General features: G+C 38.1%; 1 protein-coding gene across 2 annotated transcripts in view; it reads right to left on the bottom strand.

Moving 5' to 3' along the window:
- Positions 1-20530, bottom strand: part of CEP85L (centrosomal protein 85 like) — a 144839-nt gene that overhangs the window by 75346 nt on the left and 48963 nt on the right. For both annotated transcript variants that reach the window (XM_064649679.1, XM_064649678.1), the window contains exon 2: positions 18801-18962. In XM_064649679.1, the coding sequence (XP_064505749.1) occupies positions 18801-18962 (162 nt within the window). The remainder of the gene's footprint in view (positions 1-18800; positions 18963-20530) is intronic.

The raw sequence follows: 20530 nt of genomic DNA, 5'->3' as shown, positions 1-20530 counted from the left end.
GCAGCTCTGCAGTGTTTAACATCCTGCTTTGCAGACGCTGCTGAGCTCTTTGGGCTGGAAGTCCAAAACAACACCTCAGCCTTGGCCATATTGATCACCATAACTGGTCTACTCTGGCCTCCTGAGACACACCATCTATAACGCTGCTGATGCTTTTGAGAACGCACGCAGGATCACTCTTGAGGAGAAAAGACAGCGCAGAAAGAATTGTGCCTTGCAGAATATACCACCTAAGGAGTTTTTCTGCTGTGCCTTTTGCAACCGGACGTGCCTATCTCGTATTGGCCTCTTTAGCCACCAGCATGCTTGCAACAAACGTGGGTAGAGCCCTTCCCAAATCTTCATTCGCGAAGCCCAGCCATGACGTATACAGTATCTGACAGAGAACTCTACTACAGGACGTTCACAGGCTGCTGTATGAGCACGTGTGAGTTACATGCAAGTGACCACCACAAAATAGTAAAAAATATGTATACATACAATGTGGATTCTCTGTGCAAAAGAGCACCAACTGAACAAAAGAGAAATTTGTATCCCGCAGTATCTATCAATCTTCTCCAGCAATCTAGAGCTATTTTTAAGAAACAGTTATGTAACTAAGTAGAACAATTTTTAGATTAACAGGTTCTATTTCCCCTCCCATGCCCTCCCGGATAAGAGGATAAAGCAATATTCCAGAACAGTAGTCACGTAAACAGTCAACTTCACTTTGCTGAAACAGAAGTGAAAACCTATACTGCCACAGGGAATTTTTCCTTTGTGGTTGGCTTTTTGTTTTTTAAAAGTCTTGATCTTAACTTGCATTTGCCCTTTTATGAAGGCCATCTACAGCTTCCAATTCCATTTTCCAACCACAAGCACTTAAGAATGAAGACATGAGGAAATCAAATATCCCCCTAGGATCTTCATTAAAAGTAATGGCTAAAGGGGGAAAATGCTATGGATGTCACAATCTATCTGTCCTCCTTCCTTTTCGAACCTGCAAGATACCCATGCCACAAATACCACCTACTTTGATAGCCACCAGATACTCCCTCTTGCTGGCATTATTTCTTCACCACCACCTAGGGATGACTCCAAAAAACTGGAGTAACTTAGCCCATCAGAACAGAAATCCACCCCTGCCCCCCAGAAGGGGATAATTCTAGGTATTTTTGTTCTCTATAAGAGAAAATCCAGTAGCAGGTACATAAACACACCTACTCCTCCACCTTTCTATACCAAGACAGACATAAGTTGTACTTTCTCAGTCTTCAAAGGAAATTTTTTTATATTATAATATAAAATATATAATATTTTTAATATTATCCCATCTCTATAATTTACTTCAGTTACCATCTCCTACAACAGCACTCCCAGATTAGCTAGGCTGATACCCTTCAGCAGTGAAACCACCTCACCTAAGCCATGAAGGGAAAAGGAGGCACATGTGAAGAGAAAGTCACATGAGGAGAGTTGAGAGGAGAGACCCCCTCAAACCCAAGGGACCACAGTAAAACCTGAGGGTTCCCAGGGAGCACTCTCATTCCATACAGTTAAAACTTGACCAAGGTGTGTATCAATACTTTACTTTTAATTCATAATTACAGGCAGAGACAGAGCCTACAATTCAATGTCAAGTAACTTTAGAAGGTTAAATCCTACTTTCAACTTTCAGGGAGACTGGAGTTTCTGGCTACATTTTTGAGATCATTATCCACTAACTAAAGTTTAATCCTCGTTCCTACTAAGATTGCCTTTATATTAAAAATATCATATTTAGAGTCAACTGGTACCTATTCTGATCACCACTGAGCTCTTATCTTGGTTCACAGTACATCAAGAATAGCTCTAACAGGAACAGCATCCTTCAGCTTTATGACAGGTTATGCAAGCGTGGAAGAGAGGGCACACCATCATTTTCTCTCCCAGCCTCGTACTCCAGCTTCATTTCCTCTACTGATCTCCCCCAGCTGAGCCTTAAACACAGAAGTCATTCTCCTAGTTTACCTCTGCATTCCCACTTTGGGAGCCCTGGCTCAAACTCAATCACAGAATAAAATCATTTAGGTTAGAAAAGGCCTTCAAGATCACTGAGTCCCACAATTAATGCAGCACTGCCAAGTCCAACCCTCAACCACAGCCCTAAGCACCACATCTACGTGTTGTCTTTTGAATATCTTCAGGGATGGTGACTCAACCACTTTCCTGGGCAGCCTGTTCCAATATTTGACAGCCCTCTAATGGGTAACTCTTCCAAGAATCACACAGACTTGTGTACAGTAAGAGCACACGTGTACATCACCCAGATGGAAAAAGAAATCCTTTCCCAGACAGAAGCAGGTGCTCTAAGCAACCACAGCAGCGAGGCTGCCATGGGTCCAGTGAGGCAGGAGGATACTGCTTGACGGCTTTCACTGCTTCATAGCAAGATTGTCCCTGTCTGTCTCCTTCCTCCTTCCTTCTGCTGCAGACAAAGGTCAGCCCAGGTCGCCAAGCACAGCCAGCTCGCCTTGCCACAGCACTGCCACTGCCGGCACCTCTTGGAAGCGGTTAATGTCCCACAAGCAATTTACTTAATACACTTTGGGAATGCCTACATCAAGCAGTAATCCTTTTAAAGGGCCAGAAATCAGCCTCAGTGATCCCAAAAATTCAACTGTTGCCTCAAGAATAACTTAACTCACTGGTGAAGTCTCTCCCCTTCAGATGCTGATCCCCAAATGGCAAGAGAATAACATGTTAACAGTAGCTTATTTTCAACTGTAATAAGTCTGCTAAGGACCTAGCAGTCTTGGTCTACATAATTACTAACCAAGACTTGAGAAAAAACATGTATTTAAATAAGAAATTTAAAAAAAAAAAAACAAACAAGTATTTAAAACCCCCATAAAGTAAATACAGAAAAGAGTAAAATACAATATTGCCAAAGTATCCAGCACTCTGTTTTCCAACTTTTATATTCTTAGCTTTGCTACTCTACCCTTCATTTAATATACAATAATCACACCTTTCATTCTTGGACACTTTAAGGCTTTGATAAAAAAATTAACAGCCTACTCCACATGTAGGTCACCATCTGGAACCCAGCTCAGGTCACAGAGGATTAACCTTAAATTGGATTTTAGCATAGCTCTATATCCTACAGAAGAAGTCATTTTCTATACTTCAAAAACTAAGCATTGTTATCATTATTTCTCAAATTAAGAACAGGAGGCAAAGTGTTACACTTGGTAAATCGTACCTACTTCCTCCCACTGCTGTCTACACTGAGCAATACTGTCTACCCTGGTTTAATGTGTGCTTTTCAAATTTCACAAATTCAAGCAGAACAAAAAGAAGGAATAAACTGGCATGAAAAGATGATAAGACCCACCTGGAATTCACAGCATTTTCCTATAGCAACCAAAAACTTGATACTTGCCAAAGGAATTTGACATTCCTATAACTAACAGAAACATTTCTGAAAGTAATAATGACAACAAGAAGATATGGAAAAGTTACTGCATTCCATCCTACAAAACTAATTACAATAAATTAAACAGATGTGGAAAACCCTTTGCTTTCCTGCACCATCTGGCTGTCACCATTTTGACTCCAACCTCTAATATTCTCTTTTTCAGACATACCTGTGAAGCCATGATACTAAGACTGTTAATAACTGAAAGTTGTTCTAATTCTAATACACGATTTACGTACAGCACAAAGCAAAGGAGAGGGATTTAGGCTTCTGTAAAGCCTATAAACAATTCTTCCTCCAGGACCTCCAACTTACACACACACACACATTCTGAGGACTTAATTTTACTTTTTTTTGGAGGACAGTTGACAGTTTGAGCAAATGTGAATAATACATGGGTAAAATTAGCAGTGTTAATTCAGAGGCTATATTTAGAGCCAAAGCTCACACTCTTAGGAGGATTTCTGTACTGTAAAAAAACAAGCCTCCACTCTGGACAGGAACTATTACATCCATATATGTCCACTACTGAAGAAGCCATGAAGGATAATTTTAAAGGCAGGAGGAAAAAACCCCCAAACTTCATGCATGTTACCATCTGAATAATATTACTGTGACGTTTTCCCGGAATATACATACAGATCTTAATGCTTGACAGTGTTTCTTCACCTGGTAGTAGTTTGTCTATGAAGTAATGACAGTTATATACTATACATTTGAACATGTGTGTCACTTTCTTTTTAGAAATATTCTGAAAATTAAGTCATTTCTGCCCTCTGAAAAGGCTGGCTGAAAGATCTGATTTCAACTATAACCAAGACAAACAGATACCAAATCAGAAGAGAAATGCGTAATGTCCATTAGAGTCTTTTATGCCAGCTTTTGCTAATTAAAATATTTAGCTTTGTAAATAATTTCTAAAACAAATATAAAAAAATTAACAGCAGTTTACTGCTTCTCCATTTTTCACCAGCAATCCATTTCTAAAAGTTATTGTTTCTCCCCTCACTGCCTATGCCAGAGAAAAGATAAGAGTTTAGTGTCCTGACATTACAATGACTTAAAAAATTTTATGATTAGCACACTAATTAAATTAAAACAAATCCAACTAAGTCATAAAAGCAAGAAAATTTAAGTAATTAATTATGAAAAATGCTTTAACAGAATGTTTCTCATCCCGAAAGACCACAGGTTCCTTTGCCAAATCATATATATGTCAGGCACCATTTGCTTCACCAAATTCATCCTCCCTAGAATGAAACATAACACTTGCTACAAATTACATCAGCAGTCTTAGATTATTAAAAGACTTGACTGACTGTAGGTAACAGAACTGCAACCAAACTCCAACTCATGGATTTGAGATTATTTCTGCAGTCATTTAAGATAAAACATGCTAAAGCATTCAAATCAAAAAGGCAGCACTACACACATACACAAAAAAAAATCCTTCCTTGGTGAAGTTCTGGGGGTTGACCACCATTATTCTAAAAATCAGCTCAGCATCTCAATTCCCAAGGTTTACCTAAGGTTTATCTAGCACCTGAATGGGATGTTGGTTCACTGCCAACACGCCTTCCTGAGTACCCACTGAATAGGCAGCAGTACTGAGCAGAGCCCTTCACATTCAAATAGAGCTTATCACAAGACGTATGAACTGCACTTACTTGAAATGCTGCTACCTGTATTGCTACCCAGTCTTCTGAACACTAACTCTTAGATAATATAGGAACAGCAGAGGGGTTTACAGACAACTAACAAGCCTGAACACATACAATCTGAGTTATGCTTTTCTTCAAAGGGTTTAGTGATCACTTCTCTTTGCTCCTCATGAATATTGGAAGACAGAGTTTGTATGTCTCTTTTGTTTTTTGATGTCCACAGTAAGAGTAGAGTACAGAGTAAGAGGTGGGAGAGTAGGGAATATTTCAATTGCTGCCTTTGATAATGGAAAGGATTTAGTGTTTACAAATTTATTTCCAGTTGTTGGCTCATACATTTGGATATTTATAGTACTCATCGCTGTGGTATCCAAGCACATTAGCAGTGCTATGACCCACACAACAAAAAAAACCCAAAACTATTTCTTCTCTGCTCTCCAGCCTCAGAAACACCTCCGTTAAGGCATTTCTAGCACAGTAGGTTACAGAAATTAAAAATCAACTCTTAAAAAGGTAGACTCAATTTCAGATCTTACTTCTGGATTAAAACAAGCAGGGGACAAAGTATATCATAAAAGTTGGTGTGGGAGAAAACAGCTTATCAGGAACTGTTCTCTTGCTCTGAAATAAAGTCAGTTCCATAACCACTAGCTCAGAAAGTCTGAATCATATACTTACCAGCAAGTATTTAAATTAAAAAAAATATTAAATTTGTCTAATTATGTTAATAATTGAAGTCATCTTTCACCCCAGAGAAACACAAGACACGCATTTTACGCAATGCGGTATCTAATGTGTTCTTCAGGGTTACCTAATAGCAGCAGTAAATCCCTAACATAGCAAATTGTAATGGCATTCAGCCCACATCCAAGCTACCAGGATGAAATCTGAAACTCTGCAAAGGGTAGCAATTTTAGAAGCTACACACAGATCTTCACATTCCCACTCAAGTGGTGTAAGGTTATTGATGCACCTCAGCTTCACAAGAGAGGCTGACACATAAGATTTTTGATGATCAAAACTACCATGCCTCACATTCCACAGAATACTTTTTAATCAGCCACTGCAAAATTCACATCTTAGGCTAGCATTGTAGGCAGATTAGACACAATTAGAATACTGAAATATTGATACAGTTGTTTCCACTGCTTCATTAACAATTACAAACAATGAATGCAAGAACAACTTCTTAACAGAAACTCCAAATATATTTTTACCCTGTATTTTTGTAATACACCTTATTTTTAGATTTTAATTTATATTTTCAGTTCTTACAGGCCAAAAGTATTAATGACGTTGGAAAAACAAGCATGGTAACTGTTTAACATATATACACACAAGTTCATACACACATACAATAGGCATATAATGCCCGTTAATAAGCACATGTAAAAAGATACACTGATTTAACCAGCCTCACAAACCAGGAAGTCTCAGAGGAAAAGGGTAAAAAGAAAATCCATGCCTTAAGTTTGATATCAGACTTCTGAAACACAGAACTCCACCACATGTAACATGCTCTCCATCAAGTCCCACATTTACCTCCCAAAAACTGGAATAACACCCATCCATATAAGCACCAGTCTAATTAACTTTAACTTTTACAGTAAATTAATGGTATACTACTCCCAGAGTCATATAAACATGAACTCTTGGCAGTAAGTCACATGCTTTATTGATTCTACTAGACTATGCTACCTGCCAGTACTAACTAAAATAAACATTCATATATATTCATAATATTCCTACCTACTTTCAAAGTCCCATTTCATTCCAAAACTTCAGAAGTACTTAAGAGCTTCTGAATTTTTCACATTCTTTATCTCCTTACAAAATAATCCATCCTAATTTCCATTAAGGATACATAAATTTTAATTCCCATTAAAAAATTAAATTCCACTCACGGGTAAACACAAACCCTTTGATTTTTGTTATTCACTCATTATGGCTGCATGTATACCACATCTTCCTATCCTACAAGAGTTTGATGATGTCACTTACTGACATTGGTCTTAATGTGTAGAAAAACAATGCAACATTTCTAGACCTCATTTCACAAAGGAAAACAAGGAGAAAAAAAAAAAACAGATAAAGTACTACTGTACTATCTCATAAAGACATTCTAGAAGCTGAAATCCCAACAGCATAAATCAAAGACTGCTTCTTCTCTTACTTACATCACATACCGTTCTTTTCAAGCCAAGACCCACGTTTTACAAGAATTCAGCCATAAGGAACATCAGAAATTACAAAGACTGTAAAACAGGAAGTCTGACCAGAACCAACCTTTTACCACTTTCCTTTTTTTTAAGGAACCGACACTGAACAAATAAAAAAGTAACAAGCTGGAGCAGCTGTCATGTAAAGCTAATCCAGCTGGGTATCCTGTACTGAAGTCCTCTGTCACATCCCCTCAGCATCAGCGAGTAAGATCATCTGAATACCTGGCAAAGGTGAGAGAGATTTCATGAAAAGGTCTGAATGTGGAAAGCATACCTATTCTGGGGACTACTTCAAGCCCCTCTCTTCTCCCTGAACTCCCTCAGGAGAGAGAAGATGGGCCAGTAATGGAGAGCTGAAAAGGAATACTGAAGCTGGAGATACCGACATGAGTCGAAAGGAGGGAGAAAGTAATGTAAGATCCAGTTCTGACCACATGTCACAGGGACAGCTCGCTTCCAGTTTTACAGAAGCCATGAATCACTTCACTCAGACCTTTTCAGAAGCTATGAGACAACAGATATGCAAGCAACCTCCACAAAAAGTTGCACTGCTTTCACAGAAACAGAGAATGGCTTGGGTTGAAAGGGACCTTAAAGATCATCAAGTTCCAACCCCTCTGACGTGTGTTTTCTTCACAAAGGATTTTTTTTCATCATAAGCATTTTTCTCCATTATGATGCCCCAGTGAATGCCACTCCCTTTCTATGCACTCTGAACATATTTTTAATTCACTTTTCAAGCTGATCTAATTAAAACTAAAACCTTGCCGTCACTCTCAACAGCAAAGTATGAGTGCATGCAGACAGCTGATGCAATGGGAAAGAAATGAGTACTTCTAACTGTATCATCTCTGAAGAAAAACTTGATCCAAAAATACCTCTCACTCAGATAAAAAGTATCTGTTTCTCTAGAATTTGCACATAAGACAGAACAATAAACTATAATCCTGCCCAGAATCTCTACGTGCTCCTACAGTAAAATTTAGTAACAGGAAAACTGAAAACTTCTTGCCACTTCATGCAACAAATGCCATTGTTTATATCAGCCTAGAAAGACTGTCATATTTTTGAAAATATAAAATATATATTTTAGCTTTTGACAGCGATAGGCTAACCTCTGATGGAAAAGGATGTGCCACTAAGAGTTTATCACAGCTCATACAACTTAAAAATGCACAGGATACAGACTTCTGACTCACAAACCAACATCAAGAATAAAATCATCCTGTATGTTTAAGAATAGCAGCCCAAACACATTCAATGCAAGATACTTCAAAAATATATACATATATTTAAACTCTCTTCTATAATATTTAGACTTGTTAAAAACTACAGGAGTTAATACTGAACTAGTACACAGTTTTGGCCAGGAAAAAAAAAGAAAACAACAACAACAACCAAAACAAAACCAAAACCAAACCAAAACCAACCCACCTATCCAAAAAAGAACATAAATGACAAATGGTTAAATTTATTGGTCACACTTTTCTTGGTAGTATTAGATAAAATAAGGGCCAACAACACAAAAATTGTGGCTTGGTAGGTTCAGACTGAACACTAGGGAAAAATTCTTCACAAGGACTTCCTGTAGCATTGCAATGGGTTATCCAAAGGGGCTGAGGTGCCTGCCAAGGTTTTCAAGAATCAGCAAGAGAAAGTCCTGGCTGACCTGGTCTGTGTTGATGATGATCCTGCTCTGAACACAAGGCTGGAAACAGAGACCACCAACGGTCTCTTCCAAACCACATTTCTGTGATTCTATAGCACGAAAATATGCAGCACGAATTCTTTCTCAAAAAGACTAAAATCCTCATTAATTTTAATAAAAACATCTGAATTAAACTATTTGCTTCATATTTTCAGATGAGCTAGGATGTGGCATTTAAATTCTCAAGCACCAGGTGAGTTGCAAGGAACCAACCTACAGCCAGGTCTAATTTGTCACAGGCACTGAGTACCAGGTGTGCCTTACTTTTAAGAGGTGATCCTCATGTCACAGCTAAATTATTATCTGGTAGGATGAAAGCAACATTTTTTCCCCCACTTCCAATCCCTTTTTCAGGGCCATATTGTTGTCAGGCAGTATGTTGTCATCTCAAAACAGGAATGTGATTTCTTCTGGGACACTAAGCTTGTGGGGTTTCTCCTGCAATCCACTGAATTTGCTAGCAACATCCTTATAAACTTTCTGTTCAATGCCTCTTTTTACTCTTGTGAGTAATAAATAAATAAATAAATAAATAAATAAATAAATACCATCCAGTCATTAAGCAACAAGGCATAAATTGTAATGTAAGGACAACTAACAAGGAGGGAGATGCTAATTTATGTTTATGCAATCCACAAATGTAACACATTACTAACATCTTCCAAGTATATTTTATTGTTACCATTTTTTCTATTCAAGGATTAAGTGCCTGGAGGAACAGCAGCACAGAAAACAGGGCGCAGAAGAGACTGCAATTCCTGAACATCACAGCAATACCAGACAAGAAGAAATCGACCCACAAATTAGAGAAGTTACTCCTGTATATTTTCTGGTTTTCATTGTTATTACAAGAACTTAAAAAATGCTGCACAGAGGACCAGTGTCAGAGACATGTTTTGCATTAGAGGGAATAAAACACACCGCATTTTTTTACTGCCAATCACCTTTCTGCCTCTAAGAACATACATCATTTTATTCTTAACTGGACACCTAAACTGCCTTTCGATTTTTTTTTCTGATCTTGCTACTTAATAGACATTTTTAAAACAATACACACATACAAAGAAAATACTGTTTAGACATATGCAACTAACCTTTCCTACTAGGAATGCCTCAGAAGTGTTTTTCTGCAGGAAAAGCTTGAATATTCAGTAAAAAGCTATTCACTACCCAGTTGTATTTATTTTTATAAGCAGAGTAAGGTATAATAGTTTGAAAAGTTTATGCATGATAACTACACTAGAAGAACATTAAATTACAGTGGAAAAATCATTTTTAATGGCAACTGTTGTCCTTCAACAATTTCAAAGTAGTCAAGAGGCAAGAGCACACATTATGAGGTTTATTATCAACAGAGGGCACTAAAATAAACCAGCAAACCTTCACAAAGCCACCATGTGGTCACTTCATGAGAGGATTTTTAAACACTGTGGGGGTGGGGAACATGGGAGGATTTCACAGTAAAGAGCTGGGGATTTTGTTTGGTGATTGTATAAAAACACACCACTAACAACAGGAGGAAAAAAAAATAAAGTCAAATGCAGACAACAGATTCTGTTCACAGGAGTCAATATTCTGCCTTCCACAGGATGAGGCTCAACTTCTGTCTTCTAAAGTAAATGTCATTCTGGACAAAAGCAAGTCCAGGATCTATATCCAGACAAAACAGATCTAACTTCAGTCCAAATTTTAAGTGAAATAAAAAGAGCATCACAGGCAGAAAACCAAGGAGTTCGAAGACTAGCAGCCAAGACTTATTACACAAAAAATATTACACCCCCCCCATTTTAAAACCTACTCTTTTGAAGTTTAATCGCTCCTTTCATATTATTCACAAGTCATCATGACACAAAGCAAAAAAAGGTACTTTTTTAATGGAGACACATCCAAAGGTTTTCTTAGCAACTGGTTTACAACGGCAGCTTATTCAGATGTCTCATCTGTAGCATGATACTTTTGCTCTTTTATTATTTAGTTACAGAGGTGAAAGGGTTCCTCTCAAATTAAACCGGGAGAAACAGACAAGGGTCCACACTCTCACCCTGCAATCAAAAGGCTACTCACTGCTGCATTTTAGTGACTATCCTACAGTGGCAAGAGGACACAAGGCCTCCACTTTTTAGGCTTTAACTTATTTAAAACAAAACACCTCTGCAATTAACTGGAAGACTGCTGACAGCTCAATATGACATCAAAACTATAGATCAAGTCCACTGTCATCTCAATTCCCAGTTTTCATACATTAAAATTTGCCGTGTGCTCATTTAAAAGACGCACTGTAGAATGAGAGGCCCCTCCCTTCCAGGGGCAAAGAAGTGACCTCTGTGTAGCTGATTGCACTTCTACAATGCTGACTTTCACGGCTGCAGCTGACACAAACGCAATTGTCATACCGAAAGCTTATCTGTCAGATCTTTAAAAGGAAGAAAATAAAAAACCCAAGAGATTTCTTTTACCATGTCTGCATTGGGAAAAGCCCACACTAGTTTTCCTTCTAAATCTGAGTGGGTAAGAAACATTTAAAATGGTGAAAAGAAAAAAAAGCACAGTGACAACGATAGTAACTGCTTTAAAAACAAACGGTCACTGTTACCCAAGAAATTTAGCATACCAAAAGCAACAAATTGGCACCTATTCTGCCTGAAAACAGGCCAGTTGTTACCAACCCGCACTCAAGTGAAGTTACTGCAAACAAACTGCCTGTGAGCAGGCAGCTTTTTTTCTTGCAGGATTTTCCCCCTTCCCCTCCTATTACCAGTCCCCACAATTCAAATTATTTCGTCATTTGCTGCCCATTTTTCACTTCCTCATACTTAATTCCCCCAACCTGAAGAAAGTCAGAGATGAAGGAAGTGAGATGGAGTAACTACGCTTCCTGCAAGTGTCCTCTGCACATTGTTCTTTCTCGCTGCTGCCTTTATACAGACAAAACTGACGGAACAGTCCATCTGACCTCAGAGCCTCACAGAAACACATGCAAGGCCCTGAAACAGGTTCTCTAACAGGGAGCTTTTATGTTCTACTTCAAAGAACATTTTTACAGAAATTATTTATCATCACTACACTGAAACCATGGCTAAAATGAAGGATGCCATTAAACACATTAACTGGACTTTACACCAGAAAAAGTTTTATCTGTGCATACATTATGGTAGAAACATGTCTGTTGAATAAAGACTTAAGTGTGAGGCATAAGCCTTCCAAGAACAGATAGTCTAGTAAAACTGTTAAAAACCAGAGGTTTACAAACCTTTCTATGGGGGATACAACCAGTCTCCTCCATCAAGACCCAGGCTAGAACTCCAGGCAGCAGCAACAGGTCTTTTCTTCCTCAGCAGCAGGCTATAAGCAACTTGCTGTCTACATCCCAAATGACTATGGCCTATCACTAAGTGCACCACTTTGTCTTTAGTGCAAAAGACTAAAAATTAGTCCTGTGATTTTTTTTTCAGACAAGGCGGTAAATGCTACTTGAATGCGTACATTAAATATTGACTAGCTACAGAATGTTTCCAGTGTGAATTCCTCCCTGGAATTTCTCAGCAAAGATGTATAATGATTGGCACGTCTAGGTCTCATGATATTAACCTAAATATAGACAAGATCATTGTATGATGCTCCTTGTTTTCTCATCAAATACCAGATATCCATCACGCTCCAAAAATACAGTTAATTAAAAACAACTACCTGATATTTCATCTAAGCATGATGTAAATGATATGGAATAAGGGGCAGAGATCGTAGAGGGTTTGGCTGGATGAGAGTCAGTTTTCTTCACGGCAGCCCCTGTGGTGCTGTGTTTTCCTCTGGTGACTAAAACAGTGTTAGTAACAAACCAGTGTCTCGGCTATTGCTGAAAGGCACTCACACGGCATCACAACTTCTGCCATCCCAGTGAGAGGGTGCACAAGAGGTTGGGAGAGGACACAGCTGGGACAGCTGACCTGAAATACCAAAGAGATTCCATAATATACAATGTCACACTCAGCAATAAAACTGAGGGGCAGGTTTTTTTCCAAAGTATTTGTTGCTCAGGGACTGGCTGGACATCGGTCTGCTGGTGGTGCTTGATGTTTGTCTGCTTTTTCTTTCATTAGTAAACTGTCTTTATCTCAACCCTGAAGTTTTGGGGGTTTTTCCTTTCTTTCTTTTGTTGTATCACATTAATTCTGATACAACTCAGCGACATAGCTCCAAAATACACGGTAACCAGGTGAATGCTGCTAAATCATAAGTATGCACGACTTATTTTCCCTGAGTTATTTCTGATTAGAACAACAGAAATCATCTTTCTGAAAAAGAAGTACTGATGTTAGCTGAAGGCAAAATGCACTGAGTTCATTGGGCAGAACACTCCCACTAGCTGGAAACAAAACCTGCTATTATTTTTTAATGTGAGACATGTGAGCATGTGCATACTGTAAGCTTATTCCAACGGAGAAACTATCACAAAAGAAGGCAAAGTATGAAGTTAAAGCAGCAGCTAATTCTCTCTGCAGAGCATTCATATGTGAAACTAGTAAGTGCCTTTAGTTTTGCTTCAGCCCATTTCAAATTCAGAGTACACATGCTCACACAGGGAATATGTCACTGTTGTTTGAAGCAACTTCTCCATGTCTTATTTTAGGAAATTTATTAGCATAATTTTTTCCTATTCCTTAAATCCTGGAAACAGGTTACTAGAATCTGAAATAACCCTTGTTTAAATTTTGTTTAAATCCTAAACCCCCAAAGAAAATAAACAGCCAAGCTCTGAACATTAATATTTATATTCCTCTCAGCTATACAGACACTTCATTCTAGCAAGGGATGGTAAAACCACTTCTGCAAGGACTAAAGTTTAATATAGCCTTAAGTGAAGTGCACATTTCTGATTGTCAGGATAGATAATATCTGAGTAACACAATAAGGCTGACTCAGAGGGCTGGATACTGCTTCAAATGTCAGACTTGGCAAGCAGAGAGGAAGGAAACCAAGGAAAAATGCCTCGAGCATAATTATTTTCTATCCTACAAATAATCAAGCTACTTTACCAAACATATGCCAATACTTGCCAGGATCCAAGGGCATAGAGATTAACCTCAACTCAATTAAGACTGGGACTTCTCTGAAAATCCATCATCTTTCAAGATCACAGAACACAAGAGAGAAAGAGAGCATAAAGTAAGTCGTCAGCTCTCAAGATCTACGATCCTAGTGCTGTTGCACTTTTGTGACACCATAACTGATGGCACAAACTTTGCACGTTCCACCTATACATTGCCAATCCCATCACTCTTAGCAGCATGCTAAACTAAAAGAACCCCCCCAATAAGAACCCCCTCCAAGATACTTCATAACTAGATTTTGTTTCCTGAAATTCAGTTCTGCCTTTCACTATATTCAATAGTTATATTTATCAACTTTTTTTCTTTCATGGGAAAAAAAAGTGTTAGAATACCATGCTTGGGACCTGCTAGAAGAAAGAGTGCTTGAAATAGCAAAACCAAGTAACTTTGGTGCCAGCTGTACCATGTTCCCTGGTGTATCAAGAAATGCTACAATTAAATTCAACTAATTAGATTTTTTTTTAATCCCGTAAAAAGATAACATATTCCATTCAAAATGAAAGCCAAGAGATTCCTCTGGGTCTCATAACATTAAAACAAGTTCCTATTCTGTCAGCTAAGCATTCCACAGAAGTCGTTGGAGGGGGTTATTAAAAAAGTTTTTAAAAAAAGTTGAACTAGCAGAACATCAAGTCCTGAAGAAGTAATAACTCTGATTCTCTGCATCCAGTTTCTCTCTTCCGGAAAGCAACATTCTATAAATTTTCACGCCTATTAATTTGCAATCAGAAATGTTAAATCAAGAATGGCATTTAACAGTAAGGGAGAAAGATCTGCTTTATAAGGAACTTTTCACTGCACAACAAGCTTATCTGATGGAGGAAAATATTTGGCCTGCAAGAACCATGGGCCCTGTATCTTGTCACATCAATATCTAGTTATTATTCCTCCTGTCCAAAAGGCAAAACTCAGAATGTGCACAGGGGAAAGGGCTCTGCTGGGATTTACAGCCCATTTAATTTCCACTAAGACCCTGGTTCTCTAATTAGGTAACCCAAATAAAAACAGCCTCAAAAATACTTAAAATATGGACTTCATGTTTCTTATGTAAGTGGTACTGAAAGAATGGCTATACACAGGTATCACAGTGGCTATTAAAAACTAAGTATAAATGCTATCATTGCTGATGAAGAACAGGAAACGTCACGTTTCATGAATGCATTCACATTTTCATACAGTATTCCATGCCTTTTTCCTAACAGACTGTAAACTATAAGAGAAGCACTTTAATCTAGAGCATGCATTTAAAGTAGACAGAAAATCAGAAGAGTCATTATTTAGAAGTTTACTAAAATCTGCTTCCATTTGAAAGACTTCCAAATCAGACAAAGAGACAAGATCACATAACTGAAGGTTTTCAGAACTTTTTTCCTGCACTTTTTCATTACAAGACAGGCTTTTTTCTGCCACCCACCTCCCCTTAACCTTGTTTCCTCTTTTAGCTTTAGTTCTGAAATAGTAACAACAATCTTTCGGTCAAAGTCTGAAGTTTAAGAGACAACCTAAATCTAAAGGCCTACACGCAGCACAGCTGTTAGCCGATGTTGGGAGCTATCTTTTGTCCCTATAAACATAAGCCACAAATGCTATGTCTGCCAATTTCACTGCTGACAGTGGGAAGGAAAACAAGAACAAGACCATTCAGGTAGTCTTCACTGATAGTTGACCAGCTGTTGGCCATCAACTAAAATCTTTTATTGCACGTGATTCATCCTCCTTCTCTACCAGAAATGCAGGAACTTTCCAACAGAATCACAGGGCTAAATGTTTCACTTCCATCATATCTTTTAACAGAGGACATGAGGTCTTTCAGAAGACTTAGCAGCAATCAATGCCCAGAGTAAACTATTCACACAGACTTGTACAGGATAAGTTGAAAACAGTAGTAACACAGTTGACTTACAAACAGAGTTAAGTGTATAAAGAAAAGAATCTGGAAAAGACTGTATCAAAATCTTTTCCTTGTGCTCCGTACAGAATGCAGAATTATTTCTGTATTGCCCAAAAGTTGATCTGAATCCAGAACAACTTACTGACAGGAAACAAATAAATAAATAACTAAAAAAACCCAAACACATGAACTGTAGTCTACACAGAGATAAAACACCTTTATATCTTTATATTAAGAGCTGAATTAAATGTTTTAGATCTCTTTCATCCAAACTAACATCCCCACATTTATGGTTTATAAATGTTTCTCCTCAGCTTCCCAGTGCACATCAACATTGCACAGTTTCAACAGTGAAACTCCACTAGCTATTTCATTTCCTCATTTTCCTACCTTTGCACAACATAATATACAAACAACCAACTTAATACATTTTAACATAAAAAGTTTCTCTTTCTTATCTATGTCAAAACCCATCTCCCCTCCAAATCATGTAGGTTTGAGCCAAACACAAGAGATACTTGTCCCTATTCTTGAAACTCCGCATTTCCAAAAAGAACAAGTGTTCCCAAAATGAAGTATGAACAAGAGGATGGATTTGAAGGAACATTTTACATGCCATGAAAGAAAACCTGTAAAGATACATTTCAAATGTACCTGAGCTCCATTCCCTGCACCACTGTATTTATTAGCAACTACACATCGATACAAATAAATTCACCTGCAACCTCATGAATTAAAGTAGATATTAATCCTAATTCTCAAAGTAAGTTTTTCAGTTTTAGTGGACATAATATAAAGGAAATAGCAAGGCCACAATTCATTTTCTGAGCATTGTTAAAAACTGTAATAATCTGCTGACTTGTGAAAAAAATATTGCTCTGAAAAAGCCCCAGGAGCTTCTTCCCAAGCAGCACATTGACAGCAGATGGCCAGCATCAACTCTGCAGTTACCAGTCTGGCCTGGCAGCCTCACAGATGACAACGATACTCTTTTCTTTTTGTGGATGTGGGGAGGGGGCAGCTTCAGAGATGCAGACAACTAGGTATCATAGGCAACAACCCCTTCCACTAAAAACATATATATGTATATAATCTATTTCCAAGCCTGTCACATGCTTCTTCCATTAATTTTCATTTCGGTTAGGTTTCCCTCCTTTATTTGTAACACTGAAAAAACTTTAAGTAGTAGAAAAGACAAACAAGGTGGCAGGAAATGGATAATATAAAAGATACAGTAGAACTGACCATTCTCAAGCATTGCCAGAGACAAACTTCACAAACTACCTGATGTGGCAACTTTCCCCCCCTTTGTTTCACTCTCCCCTCAGCACAGTCTTCCCCCGCCTGGCCCTGAACAGATATTCTCTCGCCTAAAGAGGTGAACAGAACATCTGATGAGGAGCTGCTGTTTCATTTCCTCTCCTTCATCCCGCCCCTCCAATGGAGAAGCCCTCAAAACAAAGGAGGGGAGGGCATGTTTTTAATCTAAATGCTGCATCTTAAAATACTATTGTGCAACATTTGGCTGAGAGTGATTGTAAAGCTATATATATACACATAGCATTAGAGTGCTTTATTCCCCCCTACATCTCCTGGGAGATAAAAAAAACAACCAATGAGGCTTCTGCATTAATAGCCATTTACTATTTCAGTTTTACACCCAAGAATTAGAATATCTGAGCAAAACCTTTATTTTGCCAAAGCCAATAACTGTTTAGAAATGAAAATAAGCAGAAAGCAAGCTATGCGTTCCTTTCTGACCAAGAGATGCAACACAAAGACGGTGTTGCAGGATTTTCTCATGAGCAAAGAGCCTGATATACTTAACTGAGGCATTTGGACCTCTCCTCAGGAATGCTCAGTCCCTCACAGAGACTTCTGTCTTACATTGATTCAGCATTCCTTACCTCATTTCTTGTAACTCTTCCTGTTCTCCCTCATTTCAGCTATCCTTTTGAAAAATTTATCACACATAGAAAGATGGTGGAGAAAAGTATACCACAGTCCTGCTGTCGTTATCTGTCTTGAAAATCTTACTGGGAAATAAGGCTATTCAAGAAGAAAACCTCAAGTCTTCTTATGGCCTAATTTCTGTCTCATTCAGGCTTAATTCCAGTTACACATTGAATAGGGAGGGTGCCAATGTAATGGAGATGCTGCCACCTTAGAGGCTGCACCCCTTCCTAACAAGAACACCTTTGGGTAATCGTGACTTAATCCAAACTAATTTTTAACAATCCTTAGATATTGTTATTCTTCTCAAAGACCTTGGACTATGTGTCAAATGCCATGCAATGAAACCTAAATTACTTACCACCAGAAGGCAGAGATGATAACATAACAAACCCCATTTTCCTCCCAGCCCTAATGAGAAGCTTTCTTTGCTGACACACACAATGTGACACACACAATGAATACCAGAAAGTATTGTCCTTTCATAAACTCCCTCAGAAGTTTTTATGCTTTTACCACTTGTTCATCAAGTGCTGTAGTACAGGACATTACTTCCCTGCATAAATCTGGCACTTCTTGTTACTGCAATTATCAAGAGATGTAACACAAGTACCAGCTTTGTGGCAGAGATGCAAGTTAATGCACACAACTCAGGCAGAACTAAATTAATCAAACCTCACCGAAACAATTACTTGGTCCAGCAAGGAAAAAAAAAAACTGCATGCGCTCAGTAGCTTTGATTCTTTTGGGAAACATACCTTCAAAACATTTTGGATTGTTTTCTCAGAAACAGCCAAAACTTAAGAGTGTCAACTCACCTTCCACACTATCAGAACAGGAGGTACCAATCCCAGTGTCCCCGCTGTCGGAAGCTATACTGTGTCTTCTGACAGGATTGCTTTGACTGCCTGATGAAATCGTTGGGCTCTGCCACAGGGATTCAGTACCAGGTAACCATCCCACTGAGGAATAATCTGAGCCTATAAAAAAAAGAAGCCAGAATTCTGTCATTACAAACACAGTACAGAAGGCAACAATAAAATATCTGTCAAGATGAAAACTGAATCCTCCGTTTCATAGTTCAAGTTTGAGTCAGACTGTGCCTATGACTTGGGATATTATTTTTTTAAAATTAAAATCCTTTTGCTAGGTGAAACCTTCCCAAAAGTTCCAATACATATATTTTTACTATTTAAAAACATGATCCTTATACTATTCTTACACAAACATTAACAAAACAACTATCACATGACTCCTATCCTAGAACTGATTCTCAATTCACAGCAGATTTTTGCATTGCATGCCTTCAAATACAAAGACATGAACAAATGTTAGGCCAGAAACCAGCTGAAGATTTGGCCAGTGAGATACAGTCATTTCCAACTGTGCATAAACCCCATGACCTAGGTGATAAAATAAAGCCAGCAGTGAAATCGTCAACACTGATACCTTAAGTAATTCATTACGTTTCTCTGTTATCAGTAGTTTTCAGTGGTCAAGACAGACTACAAACTGAAGAAGGCACATCGTAGCTGCACACAAGCTGTGTTTGTGAGACATCTATCCATCTTGCAGTTTGCTTCATTTTGGTTATCTTAATTCAAATAATTATTAAAATATTACATATTACAATTGAGAGCAGCAAACTGTTCCTCTGCTTAAGGAGTTTTTAAAGTAGGCCACATATTCTAATAGTCAACCTCAAGAGAATATATATCACAGAGTACAACCCCAGACAGCCATTACAATTTCCAATTGCCAATATCTAAATCTGAGAATTGTTTATAGGCAGACTACTGATCACCACACTCACACTCTGAACCAACAGAGTTACATAAAGAACCCTGGAAAAAAGCACGGCTGCACTTCATCTATATATAATCCCATACATACAGCCCCTCTAGCAGTTAGCTCTGTGCAGCACTTTCAGCAGGAAATGACTCATGAAGAAGTATCAGTTCACATACAATGTCTCTTGTGCTACATGTGGTTATTTTTAGGTCATTCAAACATTTTCAGCAGTGTCCATCCAAAGTCATAACATCAATTTAACTCTGCAATGATATCTGCAGATCATTGCTAATTCCAGCTGTACTCATTTTCCAGCAAATTAAGTAGTTTGGAAAAGTATATAAAAATGAATATGTGTGTGTGTGTGTGTGTATATATATATATATATATATATATATATCTCCCCACCCCTACATATATGAATACACACATACTCCCCATATAGCAGCCAGATCACTAGACCTACTAGCCAGAGTGGTAACAGCTGCTTGCCAAGTCAACTGTAAATTGAGGAACACACTAAATACCTACTTACACAGTCAATTCCTTACTGCATGTGCTATTTAACTGTAAGATGACATCTAAAACAGTCTACTTTCTGTAAGTAGGTTCTTGAAGGTCTTAAATATGCCTGTCTATCTCATTTGCCTCAACTTTGTTCTCCATTGAGGTTACTGCCTCTTCTTCCCTTTAACACATTTTCCTATCTTTTCTCCTGGTATTCAAAATCACTCAGTTCTCCTCCCACATCATTCCA

The sequence above is a fragment of the Pseudopipra pipra genome, chromosome 3, assembly GCF_036250125.1.
Source record: "Pseudopipra pipra isolate bDixPip1 chromosome 3, bDixPip1.hap1, whole genome shotgun sequence".
In the NCBI taxonomy this organism is placed as follows: Eukaryota; Metazoa; Chordata; class Aves; order Passeriformes; family Pipridae; genus Pseudopipra; species Pseudopipra pipra.
The sequence above is the reverse complement of the archived record's forward strand: the minus strand, read 5'-3'. Positions and strand labels throughout refer to the sequence as shown.